This window comes from Ambystoma mexicanum, chromosome 2p, assembly GCF_040938575.1.
Source record: "Ambystoma mexicanum isolate Mex_15411 chromosome 2p, UKY_AmexF1_1, whole genome shotgun sequence".
NCBI classification, from domain to species: domain Eukaryota; kingdom Metazoa; phylum Chordata; class Amphibia; order Caudata; family Ambystomatidae; genus Ambystoma; species Ambystoma mexicanum.
Genome location: NC_090923.1, coordinates 1,048,067,304 through 1,048,089,508, shown reverse-complemented (window position 1 = coordinate 1,048,089,508; position 22,205 = coordinate 1,048,067,304). Strand labels below are relative to the sequence as shown.

Genomic DNA, 22,205 nt, shown 5'->3' with positions numbered 1-22,205 from the left:
CGTGATCCTGTGTTCGAGTTGTGTTTCCAAAGTATCTATAGTGGCTTGATTGTTTTCTACCCCCTCCAACCTGTCCTCAATCTTATCTATGCGTTGGGTGATTGTGTCAATCTTGCCGCCTATTTTGGCCCCCATATTCTTTATCTCCGTCAGAAGGGCCGCTATGTCACCTTTCGTGGCTGCTGTCTCTCTGTGTGCCACGGGTTCCGTCGCCATCTTGGGGGTGATGAGTGTGTGGGTGGAGGGAGTGTAAGCGTAACTAGCCAGTTTTATTTTGGCCTGCATATACTTGGGCGCCTCACCTCAAAGTCTCGGGTTCGGACAGGCAGGGTAGGCCATGAGGGCTTACCCCAGACTGCGCTGCGACTCCACACGGTTCTTAGTCGTCTGTTAGCGGTGATGTGCTTGCCCTGCAGGAGGGACAAGTTGGCGACCTTCGGAATATGCAGGGTCCCTGGAGTAGGGGCAAGGTTGGAAGGTGTCTCCTTGGTCTCAATTCCAATCAATACCAGGGATCCGAGGAGGCACACGCCCCTGTTTCGGGGGCCCTACCCTCAGTCCGAAGGATCCTTGCCCTATGCATTAGGAGGAGCAGATGATCTGCGTGGCCAGGAGGCTATGTGTCCATAAGGAGGAGGGGCCGGTAGAAGACTGTACGTTGTTGGGATTCACCTCGCCCCATGCTTCTCCATTTTGCATGTGGTAAGGTGCGTTGTAGGTGTTCAAAGAAGTTCTGGTAGCCTTAGAGCGCGCCTCCCAGTTAGTCCCTTTGAGGGCCGGGGCCCTGCACGTAGGCTGCGGTGTTCGGATGTACTGCAGTCGCGGTGGACAGTGTGGGCTGCGTATAGTGGAAGGCGCAGCTTACCTCTCGGCGGGGCCTTCCTTATTTTCCGATGATCCCCGGGCCGGGGGGCGTGACTGTGGGGTCCACCTCAGGGGGGGTAGCTCTGAGGGCCGAGGGGAGGCTCGCTGGTCAGCGCCTCACGGGGTGCGCGTCGCTCTCCCGCTGGGCCCACTCGCTGGTCCGGCCAGTTTGCTTTCGATTTCGTGCCGTCTCCTGCGAAGAACTTCATTCGAAGTTTACTTGGGCTTCACGGGTCCGATTTCGATCGGTTTTTCTCCAGGATGGTGCAGGTGTATTCCGATGCACGATTCTCTGCTGTTTTCACCGTGGGGGGGGGGTCGCGGGGTGTGGGCTCAGGTCACCTCACAGACCTACGGGGACGGAGCTCACACAGAGGAGGACACCATCCGTGCGCCCCCTGGTGGCCAATTGAAACGCATTTTAAATACCAAAAAGAAACATGCTGCAAGGATGGCTAGAATTGCCTTTGCCACGCGAAGGTAACAACTGAAAATTATGATTACACCACTGAATTTTCTGGGGGTTGGGGAGCAAAACCAGGGTCCCGATCAGTCTTTGCCAAAAACAAGCACAGTTCAGCCGTCTCCACTGGAAAGCAGATATGGTCCTGACGTGGGCAAGAATTCAAGAGTATAGAAGTAGAATGGCAGTTTGGATTCATAACTGGAGGTAGGAGCGTGCACAGTGATGCTCAAATATTTCCATTTATAGATTTTACCAAAGACTACAAGAGAGCATGTTTGGTGGCAATATGTGGTCTGGTGTCAGTGTGTATCAACTGTTCAGATTCTAGCTTTCAAAGCAAGGGGATTAAACCACTATTCATTGCATCTCTCCCCTTGTGTCTCTTATCCCCTCCTTCTCGTGTCTCAGGTTAATCTCTGGATCTCATTTTCACATCTTTCCTAATACTACGATCTGTGTTCACCCTATTCAATCTTCTGATCATATTCTTCTCTCATTTTCTCCTTCCTTTTCCACCTGCGTCTTCTCTCGTTGCAAATTATGCGCCTTCAAATCACCTCTCTTTTTCTGTGTTTTCCGTTCCTTGGTGACTTTTACTCTCCATCTGCTGAGCAAGCTGCTTTTACGCTTCACACTAGTCTTCCTTCTACTCTTCACCTCCTTTCTCCCCCATTGTAAACCTACAAAACACTGTTTATCCCCTTCTGTTCTCAATCGTAGAAGCTCTCTTAGCAGAACATCGATGGAAGAAAACAATCTCCCAGATTTTACTGCCCTTTCTCTCCTCCATTCTTCTAACAATTCCTCCCCGCTAGCTGAAAAAAGTGTTACTTCTCTGATCTTACCAGCTCTCTTACACCCCCCTCATATATTCCAAATTCTCAAAATGCTGCAATATGCTGACATCTTGGATCTGCTATTCGTGCACCTCTTGGTGCCAGCATCTGCATCTGCAAAGTAGCAAAGTCTCTCTCTGAACCAACGCTGAAAGTAGAGACGTTAACAAGCGTATGTGTAACAAGTTCTGTTCTACAGTCATTTAGGTCACATCGCAAAATGTCTTGAGTATGAAATGTTATGCTGAGCGTATATTTAGAATTGAGGTGGTGAATTACTTTTTATGGCTGGCTAGTAGCTTGCAACTTGACATTTTTACCCTCAAGTTAGGTAAGCGGGTGCCTGGTCTGGTCTGCCTCGGGGGAACATGTACCCCTTGTCACACGAGGCTGTAAGGCCCCTTGAGCTGCCTTCAAAAGGTTCATTGTTGTATATGTGCTCCATGGAACTGTACCCTGCCAGAAGACCAGGATTCCTGCCTCACTGCTATCAAATCCTGGATGTCCTCCCACTTTTTCACCCTTAACACTGATAAAACTGAAGTTGTATTCCTCCCTGCTACCACCCTTCTTCCCCTCTCCCCCCTCCTCACATTCTCTTTCCCCCTGCGCAACTCCCCTTCTCTCCCTCTACCCACAACCTTGGCTTCCACGTTGACTCTAACCTCTCCTTCACCCAGCATATCTCCCTCAGCTTCCGCTTCCATCTCAATAACATTTGCAAAATCCGATCTTTCCTTACCTTTCACGTCACTAAGCTCTTAATATCCTCCCTAATCTTTTCCCGTCTCTTCTACTGTTCAGCTCTCCTCTTTGGTCTCCCCACCTCACACCAAGCCCCTCATAAATCCCTCTACCACTCTGCCATCCATTCTCTCAGTCTCCTGTCTCCCGATTCGCCACACTCGGCTGGCTCTCCTTTCACTCTCAACTCAAATTCAACTTCCTGTCTCGTCTTCAAATCTCTTCATGATCTCGCCCCTCCCTACCTCTGCTCCCTCCTCTCATTCTACTCCCCCTCTCACCCACTCAGTTCTGCGGACCACTTCCTACTCATTGGTCCACCAGCACCTTGCGCCCCGTCCCACTTCCGCTCCTTCCAACTCCTTGCCCCACTCCAATGGAATTCTCTCCCTCTGCCTATCCGCTCCATCACCTCATATTCTTCTATCCGCACCTCCTCAAAATCCCACCTCCTTCAATCTCCCTCCTGACTGTTCTCTACCATTTCCCTCAATTGCTTAACCCCACTCATGTTTTATTCTAATGATCCTGGCAAATGTTTCTGCATATTGTTCTTAGTTACTTGACTCATGAATTGTACTTTATTGCTTCTTATGTATTCCTGTTTCATGTAAAGCGCTCTGGCTTAAAGCGCTATATAAAAGTTAATAAATACAAATAAAGTTAGAGTGACGAGGGGATCCTCCCCATACCTCGCACAAGGTCCATTTACCACTAGCTCAGGGAGGCCCTTGGTTAGCCCACTCGATATCCCCATAGTTAGGCAGAGGACTTCATGACAGCAGGTACGATGATGCCTGGGCAATAGTAGGTCTTAGGCACTACCTACTGCCTGTCCTCTGCAGGAGCATCAGGAGTCCCAGGCATTTGGTGAGCCAGTGCTCTTCAGACAAGACATTTAGTCCTGAAGGCAAGTGACTGGATGGTGCCCAATAAGTCAAGGGAAGGGAGCACCAGTGTGACTACCTCTGGACCTGGAGTACACAGGTTCTGATTGTAGAATGAAGTGCAGCACCTCCATCATCCTTGGGCTAGTCCTTCTCTCAGCTGATTTGTTGTTTGATAAAACTTTGATGTAGATACCCGTGTTCTTATACAGATGTTGGGTGCTGGATGCACATCCATCCTTCAATCAGGCACACTGCACCATTAAAAAAAAAACTGGCAGCCATTCAATCAGGAGTGGTCACCCCCAGTGCTCCAGATAAGATTTTGAGGTGGGAGTATTTTACGCATGATTTTTTAAATTAGAGCGTAAATGCAATTTCAAGAGAGTAAAAATGAGTTTTCTCCTCTGCAAGAGAGTAAAACTTGTCCAACACATATGTTATGGGTATGAACACATTTTAAAAGGGTGCATGCTTTATTGTGTTGCTCGCTTAGCTGTCACAGATTTGGTCTTTCAGTTGGAAATTCACCATCATGCATAAGAAGGCTATTCTACTGACAAAAGAAATGCTACAGTGCCATCTAGTGGTTGAAAGTATGTTTTTTTAATGAATAAATCAAAGCGTACATGGTACGCAGTACAAAATTAAATGGTTCGTATTTGCCATATTTACATGCGTAAAAGGGCAAGATACGCACGTTAACTGGTAGGCTGGTCACCCCATTCAAACTTTCCCAGGCTCCTTTCCAAAACACACAGGATGTGAATACAGCATTGAACCACAGACAATTCATACATATTGCCAGATTTGGCAACGACTTTCCCGAGCTCCTAACCTGGAGTCTCTGGCACACACTAATTTCAATGCTCATCATGTAAAAACAGTCCACATGTAGAATCTCACTAGATTTCTAAACCCAGGTCACCCTTTTAATATGAATCTTCTAGGAGCAAAGCCTTGAAAAATGGCTGATGCAAGATGCCGCCTTCTAAAAATATTTTTTAAAGTTGCTGCCACCAGCCAGTGGTTGACACGATGTGCCGAACAGGGGGACCTGCTTGAGGAAAAAGACAACAGGGTGCTTTTGGGGCAACCTGAACTGGGAGTCTTAAGGACTCCCAGGGACGCATCCCTAGGGAGGCTATGTATATGCGTACTCACAGGGAAGAAATGGACAGTGGACCGCAATGAGGGAAAAGCAAAACTGACCGTACTAACCGAGTCACAGTTTAGGGCTTTCATTCTAAAGCAGAGCATAACTTTTCAGAAAATGGTCCAATGGTTATGAAAACAACCAGTGCACCATGTGAATAGTGACCAATCAATTGAAAGTTTTATATATTCCTTGCCAGCAGTTGTACCCGTGCTTTGCATGGAAATTCCTACTATGAAACAAAAAAATTAGACAACGGTATATTTAGATGTTATATGTTTTACATAGTCTACACAATGGAACCTACCCACATGAAGAATTTCAGGTTTGTAGCATGTTGGGAAGTATGCTGAACATTTCGAACAGACACACAAACACAGATCCACAAATGTCCCTTTTGTGATTGTTAGAGATTGTTTTTACAACATGGTGAAGCAGTAAATATGCAACGAGGTAAATGTTATGTAACGGCATAATACCAATTCATGTGATTATTTGAAATGCAACTAAAATGGCAGTAAGGAGCAAGATTATGGAAATTGCATCAGACCATAACAAATTAAAAGTCAGGGTCTAAAATGTATATGAGAAATGTAGTCTGCTGAAATGTATAAAAAACTGTTTAGTGCAACAATATTTAGAAAAATGGCAATAGGACTGCCAGGCCTCTGACCTATATGCCAATAACCCACAATAAGCAGGACTTATAGCATGAAATTAAATGGGGATATAAGGCAAATGTATACAAGCAAAAAGTATTTGGATTCAGAAGATATTTCCTGAAACTATACACTTCACAATCTGCTGACAAGCTAAGTGTCCAGGAAAATCGGCACCAGATTAATTTACATTGCCTTGTGTATGAATACGAGCTGGGCTAGGAGACCAAGCAAAACAGTGGGAATTCTCAAGGGTAGTTCTACCTTGAAATTAAAAACAAACTCCGCAAATTCCAATATAAACTTTGTGCAGCAGCTCCTGAACATAATGGCCGAACTAATCAAATTGTTCAAACCCACCATGCACGTCTCTCAAATGATGAATGGCAGAGTGGCATCAAAATAAAAAGCAGACAAGACTATGCACCTACTAATCGTTCTTTATTGTTTCAGAATACAAGATGTTTCGTTTATGTCTCAGTGTTCATGCTATGTGCCAGGATATTTGTCTCTCTGCGCATAATCACCAAACTTCTATACAAAGATTCATAATATTTTTCTGTAGTGTCTCAATTCTCAAGGTGTACCAGTTCTAATAGGTACAATCAAGATTCTCAATTCTTCTCAGGACAGGTGCTCGTTCTTTCCAATCTGCGCTCCAAATAACCAGCCTTTGCCTGGAAACACTCTTAATATAGTCCCCATTCTGTGTATTGATCGGTAGGGATATTTCTTATGTTTATCTTAGCCTCCACATTGGACTATTGATTGTGAGTCCAGTTTCCCCTTCCCATCATGCTCTGAAATTTGATAGCGAAAGTGAGGTGATATAAATCAGGTTGGCCATTTTGGAGTCCAGTCCTCATATTCTTTATGGTAGTCTCCTTTTTCTGTTTCCTATCTTCTTTCCTATGGGATTCTACCTCAAATCCTTCACAATTCCCAGCTCAACCAGCCTGCTCTGCCACCAAGACGGATCGCTGTCTTTGCCATAACAATGTCATGCCAGAAGACCAGAGATACAACCGAGTTCTTGTCGTAACTCTCCCCCCGTCTCACCTGGGATCGCTCCTTGCTCTGTTCCGCGGGAGGATTCCTCTTGCGGGCGATCGGGTCTTGTATAGGCTCGCACGAGTCTTGTCCGACTCCAGCGCGTGTTCAGAGTTCCAGGAAGGACGCAGTTCCACGATGTCCAGGAAGGAAGTAGCGGTCGCTAGGGTTGAGGATACCGGGAGCAGATTTAGAGGGGAAAGGTGGAAGGAAGGAAGAAAGGGACCAGGAAACTAGGAATAGTGGATTCGCCGAACAGCACACACACGTCTAGTCACTACCTAATGATAGCGTTGAGACGCGCAGGGCCGCGGGGGCGTGGCCAATTTGTCGAACATGCCGTGTCCGACGTAAAGGCTGGTGCGAGGCAAGTCCCTTGGCACGGCCATGTTGGGAGTAACAAGGAATACAAGCCCCGTCGCGATAAGGACCAGGAAGTCCAGAAAGGGCAAGTTCTATGGGTCATGACAGCATGCCTCCTCCGAAAACCTGTTCCACCAGGTTTGCCCGGGTGTATGAGATGGAATCTTCTAAGCAATCGAGGGGTATTTAAGTTAGAAACTGGTTCCCAGGTTCTCTCGCTAGGAGGATATCCTTTCCATTCAACCAGGTATTGAAGTCGACCCCGTTTATACCTGGAATCGCATATTCTGGAGACTTCATATTCCAGTTTATTGTCCACAATCACAGGACTGGGTCTGCAGGTTTTTCGGGTGGAACGGATGTAGGGTTTCAATAAAGAAGTGTGAAAGACTGGGTGTATCCTCTTCCAGGAGTCTGGTAGCTTGAGCCGGAATGAGACAGGATTGATGATTTCCCTTATGGAAAATGGTCCATAGTACCGGGGGGCTAATTTGTTTGGCCGTAGATGTTGTGGTAATAGTTTCGAGGACAACCAGACTTGATCACCAATGGAATAAGAAGGCGCTGGTCTTCTTTTGGAGTCCGCATAACGCTTAGTGCATGTCTGGGCCCTTTCCAATTGTTCCTTGGCTTCCTTGTGTATGTTGATGAGGGTCTCAATCCATGAGTCGAGAGTAGGTACTGGTGTGGGATGTGGAAGAACAGAGGGTAAAACGGATGGGTGAAAACCCTGACTGCAATAGAAAGAGCTGACCTTGACTGCTGAGTGATCGGAATTGTTGTAAGCAAACTCGGCCAAGGGCATAAGGAGAGACCAGTCATCCTGAACCTTGGTGGCAAAACGACGAAGATATTGCTCTAGGGTCTGATTTACAGGTTCCGTGGCTCCGTTGGTTTGTGGGTGATAACCTGATGAGAGAGCGCGTTGGATCCCTAGAATACGACACAGATGTTTCCAGAATTGTGAGACGTATTGAGGTCCTCGGTCCGAAATGATCTTGGAAGGAAGTCCATGAAGACGGAAAATGTGTTCCAGGAAGATTCCAGCAAGTTCTGAGGAGGATGGTAGTTTATACAGAGGCGTAAAATGAGCTACATGAGTGAACAAGTCTATGGTTACCATGATGGTCGTGTATCCTCGGGAAGGCGGTAATTCCACAATGAAGTCTGTAGCAATGAATTCCCATGGTCTTGTTGGCAGCGATGGTTGCAGTAGAAGACCCGCCGGTTTCTTGTTATCATGTTTGTTTTGACTGCAGACAGCACAAGTTTTGATGCACTGTTGTACGTCGGTCTTCATTTCAGGCCACCAAAACTGTCTTTGTATAAAACTGAGGGTGTTAGTGATGGCACGATGTCCGGAGCGAAGGGTATCATGGCAGAGGTTTATCATTCTTTGTTGTAATTTCGGTTTAGGAATGACCAGTGCATTGTCCTTGAATAAATATCCTTCCTTAACTCTTAGGTTCCATGGATTCTTCCTTGAAATGTCCTTCCAGAGATCAGAGGACTGGGTTTGCACTCAGATTTCTTCCAGGAGGTTGACTGCTTGAGCTACAAAGATCGTGTGGGGAAAGATCTTAGGATAGTCCTCGTCTTCAGTGGTTACATAGTCAGGACGTCGAGATAAGGCGTCAGCAATCATGTTTTGTGATCCGGGAACATGAGTGATTTGGAATTGGTACTGGGCAAAGAAGTAGGCCCAACGCGCCTGACGACTGTTCCTGCACTCCAACAACTGTAGAATTTGAAGATTCCGATGGTCTGTGCGGACCTGAACTGGATATCTAGCACTCAGAAGTAGATGTCGCCATTCAGTGAAGGCTTGGCGGATGGCTAACAGTTCCTTTTCCAGGACGGAATAGTGTGTCTCACTGGGAGTCAGGGTTTGTGAGAGGTAAGCAATGGGGTGTTCAAGTTTGTCCTCAAGTACCTGTTTCAAGACCGCTCCTATGGCGTAGTTAGAGGCATCAGTTTCCACTAGGAATGGGCGATTTATGTCGGGTTGGGCCAGGATGGGGGCTTGCGTGAACTCTGTCTTCAATCGTTGGAATGCTTTATCTTGCGGTGTAGACCAGATAAAGGGGATGTCTTTCTTCAAGAGAGCAACGATCGGCTGAACGATCTCGGAAAAGGTAGAAATGAACTTCCGGTAGAAGTTGGCAAGCCCCAGGAAGGAATGAACTTGTTTCACAGATGTGGGAGGGGGCCAAGCCAATATGGCTTTTACCTTTGAAGGGTCCATACCAATTCCTTCTGGGCTAAGGATGAATCCTAGGTAGTGAACAGAAGTAACGTGAAACAAGCATTTTTCGGGTTTGGCTAAAAGTTTGTGTTCACGGAGTCGTTGTAATACTGCCTTTACATGTTCTTCATGCTTTAGAGGATCTTGGAAAAGATCAATATGTCATCCAGATAGACAATGACGAAGAGGAATAACATGTCAAAAAACACCCTATCCATAAAACGTTGAAGAACTGGGGGGGCATTAGCTAGTCCAAAGGGCATGACTAGATATTCATAGTGACCAAAGGGTGTTCTAAAGGCTGTTTTCCATTTGTCTCCTTCCCGGACACGGATTAAATGGTAGGCACCCCGGAGATCCAACTTCGTGAATATTACGGCGCCTCTCACAGCTTCCAGGATATCCGATATCAGGGGCAGTGGGTACCGATCTTTGAGGGTGCATTGATTTAAGCCACGATAGTCGAGGCAAGGTCTGAGTTCCTTGGTGTCCTTCTTGGGAACGAAGAATAACGAAGCACCCGCTGGAGATTTTGAGGGTTTTATGGTGCCGTTTTCAAGATTGGTGTCCAGGTATTCTCGGAGGGCCTTTTTCTCAGGTTTAGAAAGAATAAACATTCTACCGAAGGGAATCACTGCTGAGGGATCTGTTTCTATGGCACAGTCTTCAGGTCTGTGAGGGGGTAAGGCCTGGACTATGGCAGTTGAAAATACATCAGCATATCCCCGATAGGCCTCTGGGACTTGTATGATATTGGAAACCATGAGTGGTGTTTTCTGGTCTCTTAGTGGTTCTTTAGGAGGTGTCGAGGAGGGATCCAGGGATAGACAGTGGGGCATACAAAACTCTGAGCCCAGGAATAGTGATCCTGCTGTCCAATTGATATACGGATTGTGCTTTTGTAACCAGGGCATACCCAATACCATGGGGTAATGGGCTGACTTAATGATGTCGAATGTAATCCGCTTTTGGTGATGGTTTATGGAAAGTTGGATCCCTTTTGTCTGCAGGCTTATGGATCCTGAAGAGAGGGGTCTTCCGTCGATTGCTTGCACCGGCTGCATGGTGCTTCGTGTCTCGTACGGAATATGATGACTAACAACCCAGTCTTGATCAATGAAGATTCCCATAGCTCCGCAGTCCACCAAGGCCAGAATGGGATAGGTCTTATTCTTGGAGGGCGACAGGAAGGCTTGTAGTATCACCAAATTGTTTTGTCCAGGAGAGTTCAAGGATGGAATTGATGTGGAGCAAACATCTCTCGCCCGACACCTCGCTCCATCTAGGATCGGGAGCTGGCGTTTCCTGAACGCCGTGGAGGGGCTAGAGGACATTCTCTAACAAGGCACAATACATGCATAGGCCTGTGTGGATCCTTCTCATCCTTTCTTGTGGGGAAATAGGTCCACGGAAGGCTCCTATTTGCATGGGTTCCGGATCAATGTCAGGGGTTGGGGCAGGATCGTTTTTTACAGAAGTCTCAAGGAAGTTCTTTTGAAAGGGTATCTTGGTCTTTCTTCTTTCAGCCTTTCTTTCCTGGATTCGGAAGTCTATTTGCATGGCTAGATCCATAAGAGCCTGGAATGAGCTAGGACGAGCCACTCTGGCTAATTCATCCTTTATATCCTCATTTAGACCCCTGTGAAATAGAGTGAAACTTGCTTCTAGGGACCAATCTGCTTCCTTGGCAAGTTGTTTGAATCTAGTAACATACGTTAGCATATCCTGGGATCCCTTTCGGAAATCAAGTAACCGTTCCTGAGCACTATAAACCTGTTCTGGGCGGTCGAACATAGTTTTGAGTGCATGAATAAATCCATCAATCATCCAGGAGGGCATCTCCAGAGTTGACTAGGGGAGTGGCCCAGGTCAACGCGTTCCCTGTGAGGTGCAAGATTATGAAGTTGGAAAATAGTAGGGCTTAAAAGTAAAATGCACCAAGCAGGAATCCAGGAATACACGTAAGGACTTTGCCGAGCCATCATATTTGGCTACCACTCCACCCAGTAACACACTCTCCTTGTTAGCGGAGTCGTGAGACAAAACAAGTTGCTTCAACGAAGCATTCTCCGCTTTTAAGTTCTGCACTTCAGTTGTTCGTTCTTGCATGCCACGCATGAGGTCCTGGACTGCTTTCTCCATAGCAGTATCCGTGTCGGTCGTTTGGCGTCTCAAACTGTCGTAAATCTCCCCCCGTCTCACCTGGGATCGCTTCTTGCTCTGTTCCGTGGGAGGATTCCTCTTGCGGGCGGATCGGGTCTTGTATAGGCTCGCACGAGTCTCGTCCGACTCCAGCGCGTGTTCAGAGTTCCAGGAAGGTCGCAGTTCCAGGATGTCCAGGAAGGAAGTAGCGGTCGCTAGGGTTGAGGATACCAGGAGCAGATTTAGAGGGGAAAGGTGGAAGGAAGGAAGAAGGGACCAGGAAACTAGGAATAGTGGATTCGCCGAACAGCACACACACGTCTAGTTACTACCTAATGATAGCATTGAGACGCGCGGGGCCGCGGGGGCTTGGCCAATTTATAAAACGTGCCGTGTCCGACGTAAAGGCTGGTGCGAGGCAAGTCCCTTGGCACAGCCATGTTGGGAGTAACAAGGAATACAAGCCCCGTCGCGATAAGGACCAGGATGTCCAGAAAGGGCAAGTTCTATGGGTCATGACAGTTCTCTGCCTAGCATGAAGTGTTATTGAGACCATTGGTTGTTCGCCAAAGACCACAATCTGAGTTCTGTAAAATAAATCTGGAAAAGAGGATACACAGTGCCCGATTTATAAAACCATTGGATTAATAATGATAAACCGTGATGCAAAAATCGACTAAAGCAGTATTTGTAAAAAGCCTAAGGTGCACCCCCAGAAAAAAGAAAAAAAAAAAAACCGAGAGAAAGAGCGGGTGAGAGACAGAAAGAAGAGAAACAGGGGAGAAGAAGAGAGAGATGTGTAGAGCATGGAGAAAGGCAGTCAGAGCAGGGAATGAGGGGTTGAGGAAGGAGACAGAGGAGAGAGAGAGAGAAAGGGGCAGAGAGAGACAGGAGAAAGACAGGGGAGATGACAAGGGGTAGAGAGGAAGGGAGGGAGAGAAAGGCACAAGAAAGAGGCAAAAAGGAGAGGGAGATACAGACAGAAGGAGGAAGATATCAAGAGAGGGACAGGGGCAGAGTAGCGAGAAACACACCGAGCAGGAAAAGAGTCAGAGGACCGAGAGAGGGACAGGGGACCAAGAGAAGGACTCGCCATCTATCTGCACTTCTCACAACAAATGTGTAATATAGACAACCAAAGTGCATAGATGGCACTTGGCCATCTTGTCGGTGTCTTGAGGCTTGGATAGATCCTTTGCAGTTAATATAAATCGATCTATAATTATTTGTTATTCGTTATAATCACTGAACCTATAAAGAGTACTACCTGTAGTGAGGGATGTCTGCCATTACGATTTGGCCTTATATCATTCCCTCTCTGCCCATCACGTTCTTGGAAAATTAAGAGCTTAATTCTGAAGTTTAAAGATCGAGCACTCAATGAGCGGAATAAAGGAACATTCAAAATGTGTCTCACATTGTGTGATGAACTTGGAAAAAATTAAGGCAGAAGTCAAGTCAAGTTCAAAGACTTAATTTTTAATATAAATGGTTTAAGCTGGAAGGCAGTCTTTGGCTCGAGTCCTTGGGTTAAATGGTGCACAACAGTTCTTCCCCAGTGTGTTTTATGACTTGTCTTATGGTCCCCACAGTACAATATATGTCTTGAAACTCACTCACCCAATGGGTCTTTAGTGCCTGGCACTTCAGCTCCCAGTGTACAAAGCACCTTCTAGCAGCTAACGTAACTTACTTGCTTAACGTCACTTGGGACTTTAGACTTCCAGTCCAACTGGCCAATGTGACTCTTTGCATTTCCATGTTCAATGTATCTTGGGGGATGGGGGATTTCAAGTCCCTGTGCACAATTATTTCTGTAATTCATTTCTTAATGTTCTCTGGAAACTTGCAAGTTTAAGCATGCCACATTTAACCTCGTGTACTCTCTCAATGTGCAGTAGGAACTCGTCCCCTCACCGAGTTCCAAACCTCATCGTTCTTTCTTATCTGGTCGTTCTGAATGGTTTGCTCTATCGTGGGTTGGTCTCCAACCCTTCTCCTCATTCTCGTTCTCGTTGCTGGTGTTTATCCTCAAACCCTCGCTGTCATCTCTGTTCAGTCACTGTCTGCTGGTCTCCTCTCCTCTCGTATGCCTTCCAGTCACTACAGGACACTCACCAGTAGCTCTGCTGTGCCCATGCGGCTAGCATCACTACTTTGCCTCTTTGGTGTGTAATCCTCAGCTTCTTATGTTATTGCGGGCTTACTTGGTCCTTGCTGCAGCAGAAAAGCTCCATGTTTGGCACCTGCTACTCTAACCAAATCAGCGTGTTCTCCTTGAATCTTCCTGCCCTTTATCCTCACATCTGCACCACACTTTGGACTCCTTTATCGCTCACCAACAATGACGTTTCCAACTGCAGATCACGTCAGCTGACCTTGAAAGAAACACTTTTTATGGATGGTACTTTATCACATTGATAATAGCAAGATCTATAGGAATGATGTAAAGCTATGCATCTTGTGTGGAGTTCTACATTTTGGCCACAAGTAGGAGGCACGCCTATGTCTGTTAAAAGTACAAATCTGGTGTAATAACATAACCACTGGCAGTGGATGTGGTGGTAAACTGGGTGAGGGTTATGGACTAAAAGAGATGGTGCATCACCAGTTAAGTAGGAATGGCACGCAACAACTGTCTCACCTTTAAATGGAAATTATGTGAGTTCCGTTCGTCCAAACAGGAGGCAAGTAAAATTCTAGCGTTACGGAATACATATGTGGAAGATGGAAGATGCATGCATGCATTTCTGGTTTATGTAAACCAAATTAAAGGTTTTAAATCCATAACTATGAATAAACATAGCACGTTAATAGGCAGCTCTGCGTATCTACTTGTATGCAGATTATCAGACCAGAGACATCCAGAACACTGAAGCCTTACCTGTGGCTGAAATGAATTTATTGTAGTTTTCATACACTAGCGTCTGCATGTCGCTGTCCAAGGAGCGGATCTGCTTCACCATGTCAGTCTCGCAGTCCATCAATTGGGAAAGTGAGAGCTCCTTACGCAGCTGCAGATTAGGAAGTAGGAGATTAGAATACACAATCTACGCACAATCTTCTATTTCCACAGGATGGTTACAACCCTCTCTGTTCCCACTCTCAGAATCATCATCAAAGTTTATTCGGATAAAATATCCATCAACCAGAAAATAAAACGTTCATAAATCAAATAATACAATGTACAAATTTAAAATAGTTCAGATTAAAAACAGATTTAAAAACTTCCCTTCAAACAACTTTTTCCTCCGGTACCAAGCTTTTCTCACAAATTCCAGGCAACCCCAAGCAACTGCAGTTGTTTCAGCATGCAGTAAAAAAGTAAAAAAAAAAAAAAAATAAGAGATCAGGGGCGGGGGATGTGCTTGTATAAATGTCGCTGCCTTAAGCAGCGGGACAATAGTATTCTAAGACCACAGTAGAGGGGACATAATAAAATAAGTGCAGCAAATCTTCTGCAGCGCTGCACCCCATGCAGATTGTGCACTGCTCAGCTCTCGTCCAGTTCTTAGTAATGGTTCTGAGCCAGAACAAGTTAAATCTTGCCCCCGTCAATGCCCAGAGATTTGGATTCGGTTACTATGTAATAGTTAAGGTTGAATACCATGGGTGGCTGAAATCAACAAATGATTCCCATTGTATGCAAGCGTAATCCCATTTGTTTCCCTATTCGCTACAACTATGGAGAAACATCTGCTTATATTTGTTGACCATAGTCTAAAGTTAAAAAAGCAGGATGACACTGCAAACTATGAGTATTCATTAGCGATAGGCACTGAGAAATGAAATGCAGCCTTGGAATCTTATGCCAAAGAGAACTCTGAAACAAGGTTTTCATAATCGTGTGTGTCATTTTAGCTCTTGGATTTGACCAGAGAGCTAACCAGTGCGAGAGAGGGGCTATGTGCCAGTCATCACCTATATGTGTAATGCCCAATTCAAGCAGAATTAGGAGCAAAGCTGGGGGGACCCAGAAGTTGAGAAAACTATTCTCTATAACATCTATGGACAAGGTGTTCTCATTACCACACAAAGCTGCACCGTAATTGGTTGCAGCCTTGGTCTGAACTCTGTAGACTTCCAATATAAGTTTAATTGGGAGACCTTGACACACATTCATAAAGCGGGACAAACCCCCAAAGCCTGCTTCATTCTGGAGCACCGTTTTACTATATGCAAAGTCCCCCGCCAGTTTTCATTGAAGGTGATAACCAGATAGTCAAATCTTTCAACCCGCTGTATTATTTGACCATTTCACGCATTTTTATCCTTCCACCTCCCCTGCTAGAGCATGCCTTTACTGCTTACCTTTTGGTATTTACAGTTCATTTTAGGTCAACCAAAAAGGCAGTATAGGCATCAATTAAGAGCTGAAGAGCGATTGGGGTACGGGCAATCAAAACCGTATCGTCCGCATATGCCAGAACAGGGAGGGGAAGTGCGCCTATCTTAAGGTAATCGGCCGACGTTTTAACCAGTGCCTTATATAGGCCATTAATATAAAAGGCAAACAATACAGGGGCTATGACACAGTCCTGGCGTACTCCAGAAGCCACCTCAAAATATCCTGTACATTGGCCATGTTCCCCAAATCTCACACAGGCTCTAGTATCCTCTTGGATGGTCTGCAATACCTTTATCAATTCAGCAGGGCACTCCATGGGCCCAAGCACCTGCCACAATGTGGCTCTGTCTACTCTATCAAAGGCTGTGCTCAGGCCCATGAATGGCAAATAAGTAGATTTACCCCTTACAAAAATGGAGGATGCTCCAACCAGATACAAATTAAGAGCCTGATCTCATGTCCCCAAGCCTGGCCGGAAGCCATATTGGATATCCGAAAGAATGTCATTATCGGATATCCATTGTACCAGATGCTCCAGGACCGCACAGTCAAAGATCTTAAAAGAGGTATCCAGCAAAGAGATAGGCCTGTAGGATAGGGGTATATAACAGGAATGCCACTGAATACAGCTACCCGCCTCTACACATGCTGGGTGTACCTGGTTGCACTAAGTGTTGGCAGTCATATTGGTCAAAATGACCCAAATAGGACAAAGAGAAAAGTAGAGATCAACATATTTTAATTAATCCGTAGAAAAAAACTAACATGTTAAAAAAACGTAATGTCAATATTACACCTATACTAACCTCACTCAACTGTTTTAAAAAATGAAGACGGTTGTAGTAGTAGTTGTTTTTTTCGACTAGAAAAATGGTGTTTTTCACCAATTGTTTTTATGTTTTGTAAACAGAATGCATTACGTTTTTTTAACATGTTAGTTTTTTTCTACGGATTAATTAAAATATGTTGATCTCTACTTTTTTCTTTGTCCTATTTGGATCATTTTGACCAATATGACTGCCAACACTTAGTGCAACCAGGTACACCCAGCATGTGTAGAGGCGGGTAGCTGTATTCAGTGGCATCCCTTTTATATACTCTTACATTTGGTCCTCAGCCACACAGCCCCCTAAAAAAAGAGGACTTTCCTAGCTCAATACGCTTGTTTTACTCCTGTAGGATAGGGGGCCTGCTGGATCTCCCTTTTTAAAGATGGAATAGATAATGGCATTTTTCCAGGAGCTTGGGTGTTCCCCCAATTCCAAATAAGCATTAAAACAGTTAGACCCACAGTTCCTGTTCCTCCTTAAACAGGTAGGTATTGCATCTGGGCAGGGCGCGCGATCATGCAATTGCTGACTAACAGCGCTCTGCACTTCCTAAAGTGTCAGATGAAGTGCAGAGCATCGCTCCCCATCCTCATCTAAGTGACTGCCCCATGAATAAAGACTCAAAATGGTGTGACCATGCCCCCACACTCACATGATTCTCTCTGGGAGTCTTGCCCCTCTTAAAAACTGGATCACCTGCAACAAATTCCCAACATTTTTTGGAGTCCCCATTCATAAGGGCCGATAAAAGTTCTTCCCAGGCGAGGTTTTCTAGATAGTTTTCTTATAACTAGAGCATTTTTATACTGTTCTCTGGCATCAATAACCCCTCGCCTTGTGCTGGCCTCATCAAACCAGCTCTGCGGATTCCTTTTTTTAGTTTAAAAGTCATTTTGGAATAAATCTGTCAGGGAATTTCATATCTTTTTGTGTTGCATGCAGAATAGCCCTATGGTCTGCATCAGGGGAGAGACCAAATACAAATATCATCCAAATACAGGTGGATCGCCTTGCACTGGATAAACTCGTAATCACACCTGGCACATTTTATCCTACGTTTGCGTAGAGGGTTAATATCACAGAGATCCAAATGTGAATGCTTGACAATCAAAGTCCAGGGGTAAACCAAGCTCAAGACCATCCTCAAAGGGAAATGGTCGCTACTAATCTCATCTATAACTGCGAAGTCCACAATTAAAGGACAGTGCTCGACTCGTATGCAAAAATAGTCAATTATTGATGTGCCTTGAGTACTTACAAATGTAGTTTTCCCAGTTACATCCGAGCTTGCCCGTCCATTAAAAGATCAACCCTCCCCCCAGTCAACAAACCAAGTATTCAACTGCCCTTGGCACACATTCTGTCATCAGACAATTGGGGACTAGAAATTCCATAAACAAAGTCCTCACCCGAATCCACCAGATCAGTTGGAGCTCCATTTTGACATTAAAGTCCCCTCCCAGGACCACAACCGTGTGCTCACTCAAAGTGTTATAAAAATTAACCAAGAGGAGTTCCTGGCCCTGCTCAGGGAAAGCTGCCACGCATTGTAAGGTCTGATTGTTCAATTCCCTTTGCAATGTGTGGTATTTCAAAGAGGACCTATGCAGAATTGCCATACCCCCATACCAACAACCTCTTTTACCCTTCCTTGCTGAAGTACAAATTGAAACATGCCATCCAGACAGACATGATTTGTTACCCACGTTTCCTGCAAGAGAATTATGTCATAAGACATCAAATATGGCAACTTCTTTTCTCAAAAAATGTACCGCGTCCGCAATGTTCCAACAGAGAAATGTCAAGGCTGCCTTCGGGAGGAGGAACAAGCACCCCTCAATGAGGAGAGGTGCTACCATTTGTTCCTTTGGAGGCCCTTCTAAATCCAGAGCCCCTACTCCGGGGCAAGCAGGTCAATCCAAATCCTCAATGCCTGCCAAAACATCAAAGCGGTTGGCTGTAAGATTTGCCCCCCTACCCATTTCCCTCCCTGCCTCCAACCAACGTAGCACTAACCCCCCCCCCCCCCTCTCAACTTGGGTATCTCGCACTCCTGCCATTTACTTGGAGTTGCGATACGGGGTGGATAGAAGGCAGCCAGAGGGACGAAGGAACTTGGTATCACGGTTGGGCGCCATGGTCTGCCAAGCTGGATTAAGTGCAGAGGCAAGATAGTCCAGCATAGTCGGGGCTATCATTGAAACTATCACAGCATCACCTTCCATTCTTTTTGAGGTATTTACAACCCAAGCCAACCTTCTTGCCATGAAAATGCCCTTAGGGTTAACCTTCATTCCTGGTAAACGGGTGTTAATCCATTGGGAGGTTTTATTAATCAGGGACATTGTTGACTCTTCCACTCGGTTTCAAAACTGGGCAATCCCGTTATTACTCCTACTAAAGGAGCTGCCACAGGTGGAAGATCAATAAATACTTGCTTTCGGCTAGACACTATGGGTTTCCCCAAGTAAATGTCCAGAGGCAGGTGTCGGCATTAAATGTTTGTTGGGTATCACAGCAACCCCATTAGGGCGTTCCCTACGACGATGTATATGCACTGCAACCACCTGGGGCTCAGGATTTTATGTAGCACAAGTCTCTCTTTAAACTGGGATGTTGGTATCATTCCTAGTGATCATTACATTACTTGCTAGAGTAGATATATTCTTAAGGTGTACCATCACCCTGAGCTCAACATTCTTCAACCCCTGATTAAATCGTCAATAATAGAGAGGGAAAAATTCAAAGAGTCCCTCAATGAGGCAATACCAGAAAGGACAGGGGCCAGCTTTTTTTCCAAAACCTCATCCAATACTTTAAAATGACTGAAGGTGGATTCTAGCGAATTGTCAGTTGAACTTAATGATAGTGGCAGGGTGGATGTAGGGGGGTAACCGGGCACCTTCCATGCCCTGTGTCATGAAGTGTTGACTAACCGGTACAGACCCCTTAGCTGGAGTCCCCGAACAAGACTGTATTCCCATCAACGCTCGTTCGCTTGAATCAAGACACTGAGATAGGCTAAGGGGGCTATTATTTGGGCAGGCCAATGGAAGTAATATACCCTCGCGATCGGTGAGTACAAGTGAGTTTTCTCCTTCGCATGAGAGTACAAAGTATGGGACACCCAGTCGACGTGTGCAAAAAGTAAAACATTTATGGAAGTCATTATTATGCGGTAGAGGGCCACATTGTGGCAGAAAAATAGGTTTCTCTCATACTGAACAGATAAAGCACAGGGCGTGCTAGCACAGCAAGGTCTCTCTAATGTAACAGAGGAACACTAACACCCTGAGCTTCCCATGTATGCAAAGAATAGGTACAACAGCAACAAAGCCTTTTAAACGCTTTTTAAACGGTTGTGTAGGGGCCCTGCAGCCTTCCCACACACAAACAAAAAAAGGCGAATCAAGACAACCCCAATGCAATCATTAATCATGTAGAACAGGTGGAGTGGATCAGGGCAAGCTGTAAAGCAAGGGTAGAAGATTTCCATACAGAGAACGGAAGGAATGCGTCTCCGCTGTAGAAGCTCCACTCACATAAAACAGGTGCAGCACAGGCTTCAGGAGTGCTCGCTTCCCTCCCAATATAGAAAAGGTATGCTATGGACCTCTGCAGAGCATTCTTGCCCCACACGGAACAGGAACATTGTGGGTCTCAACAGTACAAGATTACCAGAGATAAGTTGTCGTTCACAGCAGTAGAGGTTCTGCTTTCATAGAGAAGGAGCACCATGGGATGGAGCAGTGCAAGGACACCCACACTGAAGAGGTAAATGAAGGGCCTCTGCATTGCAAGCTACACTCACATTGAACTGGATCATCATATGCCTTAGCAGTCCAAATTCCTGTCACAAATGGCATTCCCAGCATGGGCCTCTGCGATCGAAGCTACCCTCATATAGAATGAGTACAACATAGCCACAGCAGTGGGAGCACCACCCACATAGAGCATGCTCAGCAGTGCAAGATCCTCACAGATGGGACTAATATAACATTAATATAATATTGAGAGTTAATTTAAGTTGAAAGTTAATATAACATTGAGAGTGACTAGTCCAAATACGTAGGCTAACTTTTCTTTTTTTATGATTAAGCATTGGCTTGAATTTACAGCTACATACAACACACACTGTATAAAACGATCGCAATTCATGATGATCATGTACATATTATACACTCTAAAAACACATGAAATTGTATTCCATTCATAGCTCTTAACATAAAAACTATTTTAAAAAATCAACACTACGAAGTTCTTACCAGTGTGACCATTACAAAACATAGATCAACTTTCCTCTCGCTATACAGTTCATGGCTCTGCAACCAATCGTCAACACCGTTCAAATGATGGTTTATTCCCTTGAACACCATAGATTTGAAAATAAAGTTTTGAATAGGTAAACATAAGTCATAAAAAAGTATTTAATGATTCTCACAACCGACAGCGCCAAACTACCTGCGTAGCCCCGTTTTAAGATGAACCACCATTCCTCAGACGTAATCACTCTGGACTCCCTTAAAAAAGTGCCTCTTATCTCGGCTAATTTAGGACAGTCCACTAACAGGTGTTTTATGGTCTCCCGATTCCCATCAAGACAACCAAATATACAACCTCCCATCCTCCAAGTGTATCTGCTTCCTACGAACTAGAACCTCTTTTGCATGGAAGTTCAGACGTAATCTTAAAAAGATATTCCTTATTTTAGCATTTGGAAATTTAATGAGGTAATTTGGTTAAGTGGTTAAAAGCCTTAGGCACTCTCTGTGGGTGTCCCCAAATGCTTTATATACCAGGAACACTCCTGCTGAGTGTTTATCCAGTACGCAGCTCTTATTTATTCTTTCATTCTCACAGGATTTTTTTTTAAAGTGTAGCAAGGCTTAGGTCTGCCTTGTTATGTTATGTTACTTTGCATTTATATAGCGCCTTATGTATCATTGGTATGATCTCAAAGTGCTGGTAGGTTAAACGCCCTCAGGAACTGTAGTTCAAGTCAGTTGAGAGACAGAGGGTCATAAGGTGCGTTGGTGCACCGGATATGTGTGCAGCCGGTGTGGCAGTTGCATGATAGCTGCTTCTTAGCGGTATGTGTGGTGGTTGGGAGGTCAGGTATATGTGTTCATTCTGGGGGGTTGATATCTGGCTGCGTTAGGCCTGAGGAGAACACTTAAGCTGGCTGTGTGTGCTCAGCTAGCTGTGTTTAATTAGGATGATGAGGATTATGTGGCGGGTGTTAGTATGATAACAGCTATACCAAATATGTCATAGTATTGCTGTGTTCTAGTTGAGTGGTGGTGTATAGGAGAGAGTACGCGTGTTATTGTGATATGGTGGTTATCAGTAAGGCGCTTGAGATCGAGCATTCTATCAGTTTTATTCACTCTGTCCGTTCATTCCACATCGTCTGTTCATACAGTTCGTCTGGTTCATCATTTAATTTACTAGTCTTTCCATCGGTTCCGACTCGCTCCCACACAATCTAGTCTATCCATTCAATAGATCCATTTCATCCTTCCCATCTGTTTAGTGTGTTCCATCCTTCCTATTCATTCGATCTGCGTGTTCCACTCATTCCATCCGCTCCATTCATTTCATCCGCTCCATTCGTT

The 22,205-nt window shown here is 45.2% G+C and overlaps 1 protein-coding gene across 2 annotated transcripts in view; it reads right to left on the bottom strand.

The window, feature by feature from the left end:
* Positions 1-22,205, bottom strand: part of VPS51 (VPS51 subunit of GARP complex) — a 141,594-nt gene that overhangs the window by 107,208 nt on the left and 12,181 nt on the right. For both annotated transcript variants that reach the window (XM_069644945.1, XM_069644944.1), the window contains exon 2: positions 14,297-14,426. In XM_069644945.1, the coding sequence (XP_069501046.1) occupies positions 14,297-14,426 (130 nt within the window). The remainder of the gene's footprint in view (positions 1-14,296; positions 14,427-22,205) is intronic.